Source organism: Mandrillus leucophaeus, unplaced genomic scaffold (assembly GCF_000951045.1).
Source record: "Mandrillus leucophaeus isolate KB7577 unplaced genomic scaffold, Mleu.le_1.0 Scaffold659, whole genome shotgun sequence".
Lineage (NCBI taxonomy): Eukaryota > Metazoa > Chordata > Mammalia > Primates > Cercopithecidae > Mandrillus > Mandrillus leucophaeus.
In genome coordinates, this window is record NW_012107130.1 from 1278820 (window position 1) to 1297007 (window position 18188).

Genomic DNA, 18188 nt, shown 5'->3' on the forward strand with positions numbered 1-18188 from the left:
GATGGCTCATGCCTGTAATCTCAGTGCTTTGGAAGGCTAAGACAGCAGAATTACAGGAGGCCAGGGGTTTGAGACCAGCCTGGGCAACACAGTGATACGCTATCTCTACAAATAATAAAAATAAAAATATCTGTTGGTTTGAAGTAACTTTTTTTTTTTTTTTTAAAAGACAAGGTCTCATTCTGTCACCCAGGCTGGAATGCAGTAGCAAGATCACAGCTCACTGTGGCCTTGACCTTCTGGGCTCAAGTGATTTTCCCACCTTAGCCTCCCGAGTAGCTGGGACTACAGGTGTGCACCACCATGACTGGCTAATTTTTTTTATGTTTGTAGAGATTGGGTCTTACTATGTTGCCCAGACTGATCCCAAACTCCTGGGCTTAAGCAGTCTTCCCACCTCAGCCTCTAAAAGTGCTGGGATTATAGGCTTGAGTCACCATGCCCAGCTTGAAGTAACATTTCTACCCTGTTTAATAATTCAGCAGCTTGTCATGTAAGATATTCATATATGCATATAAAACATTAGGCAGTTTAATTTGGTAAAACTGTAAAATAGAAATTTTAAATTGTTTGCAGCATCAGTAACATTGATGTTAGTATGATTTTTACATGCTGATCTTGACCAGTTTGAAATAGTGAGTTAAAATCTGGCTGATCCATACTAAATCCTAAAGAAATATTCTGTGAACTATTAAATGTTTCCAGACTGTATAAAGAAGCATTATGATATAAACACACCCATCGATTTTTTTTTTGGAAATAAAAACTCCATTTTTCTTATTAAAGAAAACATGCTTATTAGAAAACATACGGCTGGGTACAGTGGCACACGTAATTCCAGTGCTTTGGGAGATCGAGGTGGGAGCGTCACTCGAGGCCAGGAGTTTGAGACCAGCCTAGGCAACATAATGAGACCTCATCTCTACACAAAAAAATTGGTTGCACATGGTGGCGTGTACGTATAGTCCCAGCTATTTGGGAGGTAGAGGCTGGAGCATCCCTTGAGCCCAGGAGTTTGAGACTGCAGGAGTTTGAGACAGAGGGAGACCCTGTCTTAAAAAAATAAGAAAGAAAACACAACTGCAGAAAATTATAAAGGATTTCAGTCATTCCAAATATCACTGCCACTTTTTATTTAGAATATTCTAAAGAATTCTCTGTGTACACACACACATGCGTACTCTTAATCCAAGTAGCTAGGTAGGATTTTATTTACCTAATGCCTAGATGGGAAATTGCCTGGGGATTCCAAATACCTATTTCATTAAATTAAAGATGCTGCTGATTTTAAGGCTTAACACTGTTTTTCATACTGCCAAGAAAGAAACACTACCAGTTATAATTGTAAATTGTCATCAATTGTAATACATCAAGTTAGAGCTATTATTAATAAAGTGTGAATGTGCATCTTAGAGCAATGAAATATAGTACTATATATTTGATGACCTTTTCTGTCCTGTGATATTCAGAAAGTGAAAGTTAAATATGGGCTGGGCATGGTGGCTCACACCTGTAATCCCAGTACTTTGGGAAGTCAAGACGGGAGGATGGCTTGAACCCAGGAGTTCAAGACCAGCCTAGGCAACGTAGCGAGATGCCATCTCAAAATATTAAAAATAAGTAAATAAATAAAAAGAAGGTTAAGTATGCAAATGTATTTCCTTTGTTGTGAATTTATTTCAATTTTATAGTGATTTTTTTTTTTTTTTTGAGACGAAGTCTCGCTCTTGACCCCTAGGCTGGAGTGCGATGGCATGATCTCAGCTCACTGCAACCTCTGCCTCCCAGGTTCAAGCTATTCTCCTGCCTTGGCCCCCCAAGTAGCTGGGATTACAGGAGCCTGCCACCATTCCCAGCTAATTTTTGTATTTTTAGTTGAGACGGGATTTCACCATGTTGGCCAGACTGGTCTAGAACTCCTGACCTCAGGTGATCCACCCGCCTCGGCCTCCCAAAGTGCTGGGATTACAGGCGTGAGCCACCGTGCCTGGTCAGTGATTTTTTGTTTTTGTTTTTGTTTTTGTTTTTTGAGACAGGATCTTGCTCTGTCACCCAGGCTGGGGTGCAGTGGTGCCATCTTGGTTCACTGCAACCTCTGCTTGGGCTCAAGCAATCTTCCCACCTCACTCTCGAGTAGCGGGGACCACAGGTGTGTGCCACCACACCTGATTAATTTTTGTATTTTTTTTTGTAGAAACAGGGTTTTGCCATGTTGCCCAGGTTGATCTCAAACTCCTGGGCTCAAACAATCCAACTGCCTTGGCTTCCGTAAGTGAGATTACAGGCATGGGCCACTGTACCCAGTCTAGTGGTTTTTAAATTTTTATTTATTTTTTTTTACCAAAGAAACAATGAAGCCTCAGGAGGAAAACTTGATACACAAGTAAATTTTATTGGAAATGTTTTTGTGTGGACCTTAAGCAGAGGGAAAATTAGTCTGCATTATGGTGTATTCAGACTAAATGACTGATACTAAAATGAAATTATCCTTAGGATTTGCAATCTTAGAGAAAACTTTTTCATTTTTATTTTTTTTGAGTTACAAATTATCTCCATTTATATTTGAGAACAGTGAGTCACAGAGGGATTAAGTAACTTACTCAAGATCATACAAGTCTTTGATTTGAACCCAATCTTTTAACTCTGTAGAACTCAGAGTCACTCTTATCTGGAAAAACTTTTTAACTGATGTGGATCCTCTAATATGGGCTTCCTATTATTCATTCTCTATTAGAAGTTTTGTAAGCAGACAGAATTCATTTTGCCAATTATGGGACTTTTTCCCTCAGTTGCAGTCAAGGTTCATAAAACTATAACTCTTTATCTTTAATTAGAAATTTTTTTTTGAGACAAGGTCTTGCTCTGTTGCCCAGACTGGAATGCAGTGGCACAGTCATAGCTCATTGCAGCTTTGAACTCCTGGGCTCAAGGGATCCTCTGCCTCAGCCTCCCAAGTATCTGGGACTACAAGCACAAGCCATTACCCCTGACTAATTTTTTTTTTTTTTTAATTTGTAGAGATAGGGTCTTGCTATGCTAGTCTCAAATTCCTGGTCTCAAGCAATCCTTCTGCCTTGGTCTCCCAAAGTGCTGAGGTTACAGATGTCAGCCGTTGCACCTGGCCAAAACGATAACTTAAAATACACACACACACACACGTATCTCAAAAGCATCAAAAGAGAAAAGCTGTAGCTTTAGTCTTGATCTTGATAGTGACTTGATTAGGCTATCTGTTTAACATCAAAGATGCAAATTAATACTGTCTTTGAGTGAGCATATTAAAAATGCAGAAAATTTTGGAGTAGTTTTTTATTTTAAATTATAGTCTGTATATTTAACATATACAACATGATGTTATGGGATACATACAGATGGTTAAAAGATTACTGCAGTGAAGCAAATTAACATATCCCTCAATTCACATAGTTACCCTTTTTTTTTTTTTTTTGGTGGCAAGAGGAGCTTAAAATCTCATTTAGTGTGAATCCCAAATACAGCACAATTTTATTACCTATATACCTCATGTTGTACATTATATTTCTAGACTTGTTCATCCTACATATCTGCTACTTTGTATCCTCTGAGCTACATCTCCCCATTTTCTCACTTGCCCCCCAAGTAGTTTCTTAAAGTGTCTCATATAAGAGGGCAGTAGCTTTCAGCTTAAACTTTTTCTCTGTATGTATTTAGTCAATTTCTTTGAGGTATACTTTTCTCTCCAGAATAGTTAGATGTAGGTATACCACTTTGATGTTGACACTAATTTACCTAGAACTTATCTTCTGCAAATCTGTCTCTATTTCCATCTGTCTCCATCTTTGTATCTATCTATCTATCTATCTGTCTGTCTGTCTGTCTGTCTGCCTGCCTGCCTGCCTGCCTACCAACCTACCTACCAACCAAAGCAAATTCATGCCCTTCTCCTATTTATTGAATTGAGACCATAGACGGGTGAGATACAAAATTTGGCAGGAATGGGAATGTGTATTATCTGTGGCATAAGGAAACTACAGAACTAGGTTCAAAAGTGTACTTTCTAGTTCTTTCCCATGGCTTTTCGCTTTGATATAGTCCTTATCAGGCAACTGAGGTTTTATATAAGTCCCCTGATTCTTAGAACATGAAGTGTAGTATTCAAGTCTGGTCCCTTGAAACCACAATTTTGTGAAAAAAAATTAAGAAAATTGAATAATTTATTCAGCAGATACATATTGATTATCTGTTATACAGCCATGAGAAGTGGTTCTGTTGCACACGTTTATTTTATCAGATCCTAATCCCAAACCAGACATAGAATGGAAACCATGAAGATAGGATGAAATAACTTCTGAATGTTTGAAAATAGTGTACTTAAAAATACCAGGTGATGTTTGTTTGTTTGTTTTTTGTTTGTTTGTTTGTTTTTGAGACAGGGTCTCACTCTGTCACCCAGGCTGGAGTGTAGTGGTGCAATCTCACCTCATTGCAGTCTTGACCTCCCAGGCTCAGGTGATCTCCCACCTCAGCCTCCCAAGTAGCTGGGACTACAGGCGCATGCCACCACGCCCAGCTAATTTTTTGTATTTTTTGTAGAGACAGGGTTTCACCCTGTTGCCCAGGCTGGTCTAGAACTCCTGGGCTTAAGTGATCCTCCCACCTCAGCCTCCCAAAGTGCTAGGATTACAGGCAGGAGCCACCATGCCTGGCTGAAAATACTAGGTTTTTAAGTATCAGCACTACCTCTTCAATCTTTTCTATTACTGTGTTGTGCTAAATGGTATTTTTTATTTAATTAGAGCAATGCTGTTCAATAGAACTTTTTTTGAGGGTGGAAATCTTTTATGCTTCTGCTGTATGGTACAGAGCCACTAGTGACATGTGGCTTTTGAGCACTTGACACATCTTGTGCAACACAGGAACTGAATTTTTAAGTAATTTATATTGCCACATGTGGCTACCGTATGGGATGGTGTAGGACTAGATGATCTGTAAAGGCCCTGCTTCATCAATGTCATTTTTTAACTGACAGAGACTTTTAGTTTTTTTTTTTTTTTAAGTAATGTGTTTATTTAAAAGAATTCATAAAATACAAGTAAATAAACTTACTACCTGAGCATATATCCTTCCATACTTATTTTTTCTGCATACATATTTTGGAAAATGGAATATCTGCCATTTTTTTTTATCTGAGATACAGTCTACCTCTAAAAATATATGATTCTAACATTCTCACTTTTGTTGGCATTTGATCAGGGTATAGAAAACAGTTAAAGGACAGAGGATGGTTGAGAGATTATGATATGAAGAGAAAATGTGATTGAGTGTGGTAGACTTGGGGCCTGCCTGAATGTTAAGAGGATGACTGTTTTCCAATAAAAAAATTCCATTCTAGGATCCTAAAAGAAAGGTCTGAAGTTCACTGCAGAAAGCAAGCTGCATAGTACTAAGCCACTAAGGGGACATGGAGCCAGGACTTTCTACCTCGGTAATATTCTCATCATGCCCTCTTGGGAACCCAGCCTTGTTGATTAGCCTCTCTGCTTTCTCTCCTTATAGTTCAACCTCCCTGTTTGTTCAAAGCAGTTCTTTTCCAGCCCATTTATTATGCACTTCTATACAGCTTTTCCTCCTCTTTTCCTATACCATGCTGCAGTTCTTATTGCTACCTAGAGGTTTTCAAAATTCCTAGGGGCGGACAAGTAGGCATAAATAAAGTTCTTCCCTATTATCCTTATTTTTTCACCTAGACTGAAGAGGTAGACAAAATAGAAATAAAGACATTAAGGGTATGTGTTTGCAGTCCCAAAGAGCTGCTCTGGCAATTTTATGTAGTTGACAGTGACACTCTTGAGTGCAGGACAGATTGGACTCCTTGGCTGAGAGGAGCGAGGAGATAGGATGGTAGAGGAGAGGGTAGAGCAACTCTGGAGGAAGCTTTCCCCTCACCTTTGCCAATCCTGTTATCCTAGACTTAACCATAATTAAAGATGAGGGAGGCACTCAGTGAAGGGATCTAACGGGAAGCTTGTTCCAGACAGCCAAGGAGGAAGGTTTGCGCAGTTCCTTTGGCCACCCAGGTGGTGTAATTGATCCATGTATGCCATCCATATACAATGTAGGCACTTATACCTGTATTCCAATGTAGTGAACTATACCATTACTCTTAAATTAATATTCTTTATTAGCTTCCATGGTGGCTATAGGCCAGGCGAGAGAGTTAAGAAAAAATAAATAGCTAGGTATGATGACTCAAGCCTGTAATCTCAGCATTTTAGGAGGCTGAGGCAGGAGGATCGCTTGAGTCCAGGAGTTTAAGACCAGCCTGGGCAAAATAGTGAGATCCTGTCTCTATTTTTTAAAAAAGCCTTGGGGCAAACAAGAATATGAAGGTTTGGATGCTAATAGAACAGCAGTGTCTTACTTCTTGGAGTTCTCTTGTTTCTTGTCCTATCACCGTAGCCTTTGGATCACAGCAATTTTTCCATAACTCCATACTTTTCAGTTCTTGAGTATTTTTTCCTTTATTCCTCTTGTCTCTGTAAAAAGAGATCAACTGGAGTCAGACTGTAATACCAAGTATCTCCAGAAGATGTCACTATTTAACAGGCTTTACAGTGTAAATAATTTGGTGTGAGTCACTGTCATCTGAAGCTTGTTGTCTTTTCTTTCTTTTTTCTTTCTTTCTTTTTCTTTTTTTTTTCCCCATCAATTCTGTATGTTTGAAATGCTGAGTTTTAGGTTAGTGAATAAGGGATGTCTGTAATTTCCCTAAAATGAGAAGTAATATGCAAAGGTTGATATCAGAAGTCATATGCTCACTTTGCAACACCAAACAATACTGGCCCATTTGTGTTTTTCGAAAGTAATACTCCATAATAAATGGATGTATATATAGAAGCATAACAAAAATAGAAGCACATAGAAGTGAAAAGTTTCATGAACCCCATTCTCACTACTCATGCAATTGCTGTTACAAATTTGTTTAAATGTTGAATAAAAATGGTGTCATAGGCAACACAGTGTTCCACTCCTTGGTGTTTTTAATAGCATTATTCTGTCTCAGTGTGCATTGGATTACCAGGTGCTTTTTAATAGTTGCATGGTATTACATTGTGTAGATGAACTTGATTAATTTAAATGGTTCCCTGTTAATGGACATGTTAGTTCGTTTTTGTGAACAACTGGTACAGTGAACATTTTTTTTTCATAATAATAATAAAAAGAAAGACAGGGTCTTGCTGTGTTTATCAGTCTGGCCTTGAATTCCTGGGGTCAAACGATCCTCTCGCCTCCACCTCCCCAAGTGCTGGGATTACAGACATGAAGCCACCGCACCTGGCCCAGTGAACACTCTTTAATGTATCTTTGTATACTTGTCAGTGTTTTTGTAGCATTGATTCCCAGAAGTGAGATTACTGGGTTAAGTGACATGCGTATTGCAATTTTAACAAAAGAGGCTATGCCAATTAATACTCTCACCAACAAGAGTGCTTATTTCCCCTCAGCATATTATCAGGCTTAAGTTTTGCCAGTATGGGTGGGTGAACAGTAGAATCTCATTGTTTTAGTGTTTGTTTCTCAGATAGATATAATTTTATACCTTATGGCCTTCTCTTCTATAACTTGTCTATTTGTGTTCATTCTCCATTTTCCTATGGGTTCTTATTGTTGGAGCCCAATATATAAAAGGGGGTATTCGTTACAGAACTTTTTCAGTTTTGATTCATGTCATGCCTGGGTTTTTACCCTTTCTATGGATGTTAAAAAAAATTCTTCTATATTTTCTTCCAGTCCACTTATGGCTTTATTTTTTACATTTAGATTTTAATCCATCTGGAATTTATTTTTGTGTATGCTGTGAGGTAGGGACCATACTTTTATTTTTTCCCAAATGGGTAACTAGTTGACCAAACATCATTTATTGAATAATTCATCTTTTCCCTACTGACTCGAAATACCATCTTTATTGTATACTAAATCCTCATATATTTCTGGGTCTGTTTCTGGGCTCTAGTTTGTTCATTTACTGTGCTGGTACTGCACCGTTGTAATTGCTGTGGCTTTATAGTATGGTATGGCTTGCTCTCTGCAAGGGCAAGTCGAAGCTCTTTTGTTCACCTGCTCTTTCACCCAAATTTTCTGTCCTGAATCCAGCACAGCCAAATTATGGTCATTGTCACCACCAACTGCAGTGGGTGTTGAGCATTTCCCATTGAATCTCCTGTAAGGGTTTTATTGGATTCTGTGGTAGCAGGAAAATGGGAGCCTAAGGTATTCCTTAAAGGACTACTAATCAGACCTGGTTTCCCAGACAATGCTGAAAATGACTGGGCCTGGGCTAAACTTTTGAGGGACATACCTTGGGGTTGGGTGTGATATAGACCAGCCCTTACAATTTGCTTGACTCATGGGAATCGTACAGGGCCAGAACCAGACACCTGTCATGCTAATAACTTCCCTCACAATTCAGAAATCACTGTGATTGAAGATGGGTGGCTGTTATAATACTGCCCACTTAAAAATGAATGTAACCTATTTTTTAGGACTCTTAAAAACATCAAATCAGTAATGGCCAATTAGGACTTTTTAATTTTTACTAATCTCTACTTGAAAGTTTTCTAGTCATTCATTTCAGGAAACCTAATTCTTATAATTCATGTCATTTAGAATATCATAATGCTATGAACATTAGATAGCTAACTTCTCAAATCTTCTAGTTCTCATTTAATTTGAAGTTTGTGTGTGTACATAAGGATATACGTATACGTGTGTGTGTGTGTGTGTGTATATATATATAGTTGTGTTTTTTTGTTTTGTTTTGTTTTTTTTACTAGAATGACCAGTCAACAGGGGACATAAAAGTAATCGGAGGAGATGATCTCTCAACTTTAACTGGAAAGGTATGTATCTTGAAGGGAAAGAAAAAAAAGCACTTCATACCAAGAGTCAATTAGTAACAGTGTGCTTTCAATCACTAAGAGATAGTTTACATAGTATAACTAAATGGGTTATTTAACCCTTGGAAGCAATCTAGGTTAATTATCTTTCCCTAGGTCATGTAGCAAAAAGACAGTAGAATCCAACATTAACCTTAAACGTCCCTATTGTCAAGTACTGCTGTCTGCCTCTGTGGGACTCTAATTTGGGATCCTTCAAAAAACATTGATGGGGGAAAAGACAGCCTTTTTTAAAAAAAAAAAAAAGAAAGAAAGAAAACTATGTGAGTCTTCCTGAGATAGACTAACATAGTTTCCTAAAAGATAGCAAAGCAGTATCATGTAGTGGCTGAAAGTGTGAGTTCCGGAGCCTGACAACTGATTGAAAGCCTGGCTTAGTACTTCCTAACTGTGACCTTGGGCAAGTTACTTAACCTCTTTTTGTCCCATATGTGATTAGGGTGAGGTTGATAATGGCAGCCATAGAGTTAAGAGGATTAAGTGTTACAATGCAAGTAGAGCTCTTACAACAGTTTCTGGTAAATAAATGCACTCAATAAATTCAGACATACTATTATTTTAAGAAATCTCAAAGAGTTATCTTAGTACATTAAAATCCTCCTGGTGTGGACCATTGGTTTTGGTATATTGTGCTTCCATGTAGTTTATCTCAAGATGTTTTTAGATTTCCCCTTTGAATTCTTTGATGACCCATTGGTTGTTCAGGAGCATGCTGTTTACCTGAAAATAATGGAGATATTAAGATATTTGAATATTTATCTTCTAGTACATTGAAAAACTTTTTGAGAGTAACCAATAATGATGGAATGCTACTGCTTTTTTTTTTGAAGCTGCCAGTTATTGTTTACTTACACTGTGCCAAATATAAAGGCATTAATCTCATAAAAGTTTCACAACAATCCTGTGAGGGAGACGATATCCCCATTTTACAGATCAGGAAATTAAGGCTCAGTAAGGTTAAAAGACATGCCCAAAGTCACAGAACCAGTAAGTGGTAGAGCTTGAATTTGAATGCAGACCTGACTCTAAAGCTCTTTTCTTTCTTTAGATTTTAGTGTTCATTGCTTACATGAATGAGTATCTATAAGAAAACTTTAACATGTAAAACTTGTGTGAAATTCTCTTGTCCCATATCAGGGTCATGTCAAAGTAATGTCCTCCTCAGCATATTTGGAAAGCTTCAGAGGAGAAATTAGCTTTGCCCCTCCTGTTCATTTCATATACCACTGCTAGACCTGTCCTTCCCTTTCAGCATGCTTTGTCCATATTTAGAAGCTGTTGAAACCATTAGTTGTCTAATCAGTTTTTAGTGCTGGAATAGACCTAGCCTTTTAGGCCTTCTGTGATTTAGCTTGATCTCATCTTTCCCACCTAATGGCTCTGTTCTACTACATAGATCTGATCTGAAACAGTTCTGTTTCTAAAATAACTTTATTTTCATGATAGTCACAGTAAAGTACATTTATTATGGAAAAATCAATAAGTATAAATTGAGTGAAAGTTATTTCTTGGTGGTAAGATTATGGGATTATTTGAACTTTCTGTTTCATTTTATTTTATTTTATTTTATTTTATTGTATTTATTTATTTTTGTGATGGAGTCTCGCTCTGCTGCCCAGGCTGGTGTGCAGTGGTACAATATTGGCTCACTGCAACCTCCCCTTCCCAGTTCAAGTGATTCTCCTGCCTCAGACTCCCAAGTAGCTGGGATTACAGGCACACGCCACCATGTGCGGCTAATTTTTGTATCTTTAGTAGAGACAGGTTTTCACCATGTTGACCAGGCTGGTCTCCAACTGCTAATCTCAGGTATCCGCCTGCCTCACCCTCCCAAAGTACTGTGATTACAGGAGTGAAACACCCTACCTGGCCTCATTTTGTCTTTTGGGGGCATTTTTGTGCACAGATACATATGTATATAAATATGTTTCCTTTTTTTCCCCAGTTAGTACTTGAGCAGATGAACTTTGGACCCTGAATACCTGTATTCAAGTCTCTAATACCACTTCTTGGCTATTTTCATTTTATCAAATGGCCTCTTTCCTCATTTTTCTCATTTATTAAGTAGAGATGTAACTACCTGATATAATTCAAAAACTCTCAATAATGGCATTCTTTTATTTTTTAGACTCTAGTGTCTGTAATCCTTGTACCATGCTGGGATTCATTTGAACAATTACATGGCTTTTTTTTAGTGTATGATTAAATTTGCAATTTACTTAGAATTTACTGGGATCTCGTACAAATGGGAAAAAAACATAATTGTGTTATTTGCTGTGTGCCTTTGGATTGACCCTATTTTTTGTATTCATTTTCTCCCCATATCCTGAGTTCCACTTTGAATAAAAAGTAATTTTTTCCTGCCTGTAAAATAGGCTACCAATGGGCTGCAGTTGTCTGTAGTAGCTGCTTCACTGAGGATAGCTCAGCATGAGAGAAGTAGTATGAATTGCTTGCCATAAATTATGGGCTAGCCTTACTTCATTCTGTACTTGGACCTATTTAGGCTTCTTAGAGATCTTACCTCCAACAATAAACTGCTTTGAGACGGGAAAAGGTAGAAGCTTTACTTGGTTATAACTTTACTTTTAATACCTAGAACAGTGAGTCTTCAAACTTGTATTTGCATGCCCAATTTATAAAAAGTTTTCTGAGCATTTACCCCTAATATATGCATTTTAAATTATATATGATTTATGGTAATAATATTATATATGTTACAAAATACATACAAAAATATAGATTAAACAAGGTGAGGTAAAAAATTAAAAAGTTCTAATCTTTCTTGCAAACCAGTGACTCTTTTATGCCCTACTCTGGTAAACACTATCTTAGAAGACTATATAGAACATTAAAATCTTTATATAGTTATATGACAGAGTATGGTGAGAGCTACAGATAAACAATACATCATGAACCTTCTTGTGGCAATGTTTATAACCAAAATGCTGCCTCATTCTTATAACTAGCATAAGAACAGATAGGACTTTCTTGATTTTGAGGGGTAATTATTAGATGGTATTTTCTCTTAAGGACTCTTCTAGCTATAAAATTCTTAAATGTAGAAAGCGAAGTGAGGGTTTATGGTGAGAGGAAGCATTGGTATCATTTTTAGTGTAGTCCAAGAATATGGACACATTCAGAAAATGCAGATCAATTTTAGCCTAATGAGAAAATATATTTTGAATTGGAGTCCATATGGTTTTTGAGTTATTGTACAAATACAATTCTTAGAATGTTAGAGTCAGGAAACTATAAGAAACCAACTAGTTCAAGTTTCTCATTTAACACATGGGAAACTGAGGCCAGAGAAATTTCAAGACTTGCCCAAGATTAGACCTCTTGTTAAGTAATGAAAGTGTTTTAAAAACAAATGGGTCAAATTCTGTTTTTAAAATTTCCATTACGATGAAAATTTCAGTATTACAGGCTTCCAAATCCCAGCAGATGGCCCACTTGTTTAAAGGAGAGTTTGATGTAATAAAGTATCTAAAAACAAGAGTGTGAATAATTCCTTAGGGTTGTTATGATGTGATTTGACTTATAATTGGAAATACCGTCTTATTCATTGTACTGATTTTCATTTCTTTTTCTTCTAGAATGTCTTGATTGTGGAAGTAAGTTCACATTTACTTTTAATATAACATTTATGATTTTTCTAATTTAGTATGCACCATCCTAAAGGTAAGCCAGGGAAAGAAATTCCTCTGCATCAGTTTTAATGGTGGACTTGTGTTCTAAAGGAGTGAGACTGGTTTTTTGTAAAGACTACTTAGTAATTTGTTTTTACCAGTAATGGAATGGTATACTTCCTACCTCTCTTTTTTTAGTTTGAAGTATTTTCTTTCTAAACATAACTCTCTCTCTCTATTTATCTATATATAATATATACATATATATATCTTATATTTTATGTATATATATATATATCTTGCTTAGATTTTGTCTTATGTAATATTTGGTACATAAAAAGTAATATTTATAATTTATAGACTATTTTCCATTTGTCATTATGTCCTAAAGTATTTTGTATCTTAGCACGGAGAGGCTAAGCAGTTTCCTAGGGTTACCCGCTAGTAAGCTAAGGGAAACCTTTACTTCCTTTAGCTCAGTGGTTCTCAAAATGTGGTTCCCTAGACCAAAAGTATTAATATCAGACAAGAACCTACCTAATCAAAATATCTGTGATGAGGCCAAGCAAGCTATGCTTTAACAAGTCTTTGAGTGATTCTGATGCATGCTAAGGTTTAGGGGCCCTTGTTTTTACTCATAAGTCATTTTCTCATTTAGGCCTTCTCTGGCCATCCTATCTAAAATCTCACTTTTTCATGCTGTCAACTTCCTATTTCTCCTCAATACTTTTATTTTCCTGATCACTTATCACTGTCTAACAGCCTCTTTCTCTCTCTCTCTCTCTCTCTATACATATATATAGATAGATAGATATAGATATAGATATAGATATATATACATCTATGTAGATATAAATATATCTATTTTTTTGTCTGTGGTCATCTATTGAAACCTTTCTATCTTACTGAATCCTACAAACATCTAAAGCACAGCTTGTGATCCTGTCTCCTACTCAGACCCCATTCTCCCATTCTTTAGTCTTTAGGCTACATTCTTTAGAGTTTTTCAGTGTGACCCCAATATACATTACCAACCTTATTTTCCAGCTTCCTTTCATTTTCGCTATACTTTTTACTGTTTCCCAGAGCTTGTTCCTTTACTTTTCTGCCCCTGTTGTTTGCTCCTTATTTCTTTTCTTAAAATAGCTTTATTGAGATATAACTCACATATCATACCATTCACCCATTTAAAGTGTACAATTCCATTTTTTTTGTTGTTGTTGAAACGGAGTCTCACTCTGTTGCCCAGGCTGGAGTGCAGTGGCGTGATCTCAGCTCACTGCAGGCTCCGCCTCCTGGGTTCACGCCATTCTCCTGCCTCAGCCTCCTGAGTAGCTGGAACTACAGGTGCCTGCCACCACGCCCGGCTAATTCTTTGTATTTTTAGTAGAGATGGGATTTCACTATTTGCCAGGATGGTCTTGATCTCCTGACCTCGTGGTCCACCCGCCTCAGCCTCCCAAAGTGCTGGGATTACAGGCATGAGTCACCACGCCCGGCCAATTCAAAATTTTTTATTATATTCTCAGCATTGTGCAATCATTATCACATTCAATTTTAAAACATTTTCATTGCCCCACAAAGAAACCCAATCCCCTTAGCCATCACTCCCCATTTTCCCTTCCCCCAGCACCTAGCAAACTGATCATCTACCTACTTGTTATCTATAAGATTTGCCTATTCTGGACATTTTGTATAAATAGAATCATACGATATGTGGCCTTTTGTATCTGGCTTCTCTCACTTAGCTTAATGTTTTCAAGGTTCATTCACGTTGTGGAGTATATCTGCACTCATTCCTTTTTACTGACAAATTTTATGGATAGACAGGTGTTCCTCAACTGTGTCCTGATAAACCCATCTGAAGCTGAAAACATCATAAGTTGAAAATGGATTTACTACCTTGATAAATCTATCCTAAAGTCAAAAAAATCTCATGTGGAACCATCATAAGTTGGATGCCATCTGAATTAGATTTTTGTTATCCATTCATTGGTTGACAGACGTTAGGTTGTTTCCACTGTTTGCTCCTTATTTCTTGTACCTGAAATGTCCTTATTCCCTCTCTTCTTATCCCATGTTTTAGTCATTTAAGACCCAGCTCAAACGTCACCTCCACAAAACCTTCCTTGATACCTCTTTCCTCCTCAATTCACTTGGACCTTTTGCATTTAATTTTTTTTTTTTTTAAGACAGAGTCTCACTCTGTTACCAGGCTGGAGTGCAGTGGTATGATCTCAGCTCACTGTAACCTCTGCCTCCCAGGTTCAAGCAATTCTCATGCCTTAGCCTCCCAAGTAGCTGGGACTACAGGTCTGCGCTGCCATGCCTGGCTAATTGTGTGTGTGTGTGTGTGTGTGTGTGTGTGTGTGTGTGTGTGTGTGTGTGTCTATATATATATGTGTGTGTGTGTGTGTGTGTGTGTATATATATATATATACTTTTTTTTTTTTTTAGTAGAGACGGGGTTTTGTCATATTGGCCAGGCTGGTCTAGCCTCAAGCCATCCTCCTACCTCGGCCTCCCAAAGTGCTCGGAATAATTATAGACATGAGCCACTGCACCTGGCCTGCATTTAATTTTAATTATAAAATATTTTGAACTCAGAAAAGAGGGTATGCTCAATACCTATGTACCCACCACAAAGTATTAACATTTTGCCGTATTTGCTTCTGATCTTATTGTTTTAAAGAAATTAAAGGTCATAATACAACTAAAGCCCGATTTTTTCCCTTCATTCCCAGAAGTATGACAATTATCCTTAAAGTTGATATATATCATTCCCATGCATGTTTTTTATACTTCCCTAGTACAAGTTAACTGTATCCTCTGCTCAGGGGCTCATCAAGCTGAATCAAGGGACTCACAATCCTCTTCGAAGTTCCTTCAGGTTGTTGGCAGAATTTAGTTCCTTGTGATTGTAGGACTGAGGGCCCGTTTTCTCACTGGCTGCTGGCCAGGGGTTGCTGTCAGCTATTTAAAGGCTCATGCCCTAGCCCATTACATTCTCACAACATGGCAGCTGACTTCTTCAAAACCAGCAGGAGAATCTTGCTCTAGTCTGCCACATAACCTAATCACAGGAGTGGCTATCCCGTTAGTTTCACAGATCCTGGTCACATTCAAGGGGAGGGAACTCCTCCGGGTGTGTCACCAAGAGACAGGATTTTTTTTTTCTTTTTCTTTTTCTTTTTTCTTAAAAAGTCTTAAAGTCTTGTATCCCTAAAGGAGGCAGGAATTTTGAGAGCCGTCAGAATTCTGCCTACCACAGCCCAGAAATCTACATTTTTCACAAGTCTCCAGCCATGATGTTTCTGATGGCTTACACTGCTTTATTCCATTTTTAAAGAGTATTTTTATTGAAAAGCATTAGGATTATGGTTTAAAAAATATTTTCCGTAACAAAGATGAGTTTGTTTAGAGTCCTACTTTTGACTAAATAGCTGGGATTCACTTTTATGCAAAGTCATTTTATCAGTGTTTATCAGTGAGTTTTTCTTTTATAGCCTTATTAATTTGGGTGCCTTTAAAAATGGTATAAAGCAGTGTTTCTTAAAGTGTAGTCTGTTAGCCGCCTATATTGGAGAGTTGGGAGGAGAGAGTCTGTATCTTGAATTTATGAGAAAAATTCTAAAATACTTTTTATAATGAAGGACAACATCATAACTCCCTAATAAAATGTGCATGTATATATTTAAATTTGCTGTAATTGACCCTGTGCCTACAAAATCCAGTCCTGGGGGCTGGCATTGTTACTGCTTGCTGAGGGCCAGATGATTTATAGATTCCAGAATATCTCCGTGTGAATTTTGGTGACAATTACTGCACTGAAAAGAATGGCAGTATTACAGTTATACATGGGGGTTTTGGTACTTTATGTTTATATAGTGACTCTGAGTTTAAAGCTATGCAATGTCTTCTTTTTTGAAAGGATATAATTGACACTGGCAAAACGATGCAGACTTTGCTTTCCTTGGTCAGGCAGTATAATCCAAAGATGGTCAAGGTCGCAAGGTATGTATGACATTTTGACATAGAATATTTTCCTCATTTGAAGGGGGATTAAGTGATTGCTTCTTTGTAAGGATAAATGTTTTCAACTGTCATTTTATCTTTAAGAAGTAATGTACTCTCATATAAGACTTAAGATATAATCCTTTTAAATAATTTTGTCATGTGTCAATAAAACTCATAGTTACAGTCACTTCCTTGCCTAATATTAACATTTGGTTTTTCAGCATACTAATTATATCAGTTTGTCCTGAGTAGCATGGCAGAGGATTTTGAGCCCCCTTACAAAATTAAGAATAAGGATTCCACAGGGGGTGAGGAAGTGATAGGAAGGGGTGGGCCCTGAAGATCTGGACCTCCTGGAATTGAGTGATGTATGCTACATCTTCTTTGTGTCTGTAGTGAAGTTTTATAATGCCCGCTTCCTTTTTTATTAGGTCAGGCTCACCTCCTCACCTTACCTATGCTGTTTGACTTTTGCTTTTATAGTTCTACCTGTGTTTATTTCTCATTTTAGTTTCGTCCCTCAACAACTCTGGGGTGGCATTGTTATTCCCACTTTTCAGATAAGGATACTGAGGCATAGGGAATTGCCCAAAGGTACGGAGCTAGTCAGCTATAGAGATGAGATTTGAACCCAGGGAACCTGGCTCACAGTTTATGCTTTTGCTACCTTAAATTTTTAATAGAGTGACATCAAACAAACATTTAAGAATATGTTTTTCTTTTCCTTTTACAATTTCATTAAAAAAAATTAAGTCTCTGATCAATCTGCAGTTTTTATGTAGGGGTCAGGTAATGATGTAACTTCTGTTTTTTTCCTAAGTGATTAACAGGTTTTTATAAACCCCTTTTAAAAAATAACTATCTGTCGAGCATCTTCGAATCAGAGTAAGCCTTCTAGTGAGTCATATGTCAGCAGTTTGACTGTATGGGCTTTTCTAATATCCAGTCCAAGTGTTTATCAGTTTTTCTTTTAAATAGATTTGGGACAGGTACTATGAGAGTATATAAGTGATACGTTATAGGACACTGAGTAGTATCCTATGAAATGGCAAAAACCACAATCACTTTTGCACCAACCTAATAGAAATTAATCAATGCACTTGCTTGTTTTTGTACGTGCTCTTTAGGGTTTTAAATGTCAACCTACTGTGGCATAGACTTCAATCCTCCGGGTATTCTTTTGTTGTTCTTTCCTGGTATATGCTGTGGAATTGAGATAGACTGGTTCGTGAGAGAGAGATTTTGTGTTGCCACAGGTAGGACATGCTCAAAGAATACTTGGGTCATTTCTTGACCCAAGTCATCTATTCACCATAGTTTTGTAGCACTGATCTTGCATACATTTCATGTATCTTCCATGAACTCCACGTCAGTGCTGCTTATCTGATACTCAGAAATTAAACACTAAGGAATAAGATTGTCAGGTAAGGTTGTTCTGGAGGGTCACAAATCTTGTAATGTCTAATATTTCCACTCTCCCTGCTGAGAATTAGTTTTGGCTTCCTTGGAGGTGATATCGCCTCTGTTGAGAATAAGTGGCCTACTGTGATCACACCACTGCACTCCAGCCTGGGTGACAGAGTGAGACCCTATCTCAAAAAAA

The 18188-nt window shown here is 37.4% G+C and overlaps 1 protein-coding gene across 1 annotated transcript in view; it reads left to right on the forward strand.

Moving 5' to 3' along the window:
* Positions 1-18188, forward strand: part of HPRT1 (hypoxanthine phosphoribosyltransferase 1) — a 48606-nt gene that overhangs the window by 24795 nt on the left and 5623 nt on the right. Inside the window, exons 4-6 of the mRNA XM_012001322.1 lie at positions 8814-8879; positions 12536-12553; positions 16500-16582. Coding sequence (XP_011856712.1) covers positions 8814-8879; positions 12536-12553; positions 16500-16582 — 167 coding nt within the window. The remainder of the gene's footprint in view (positions 1-8813; positions 8880-12535; positions 12554-16499; positions 16583-18188) is intronic.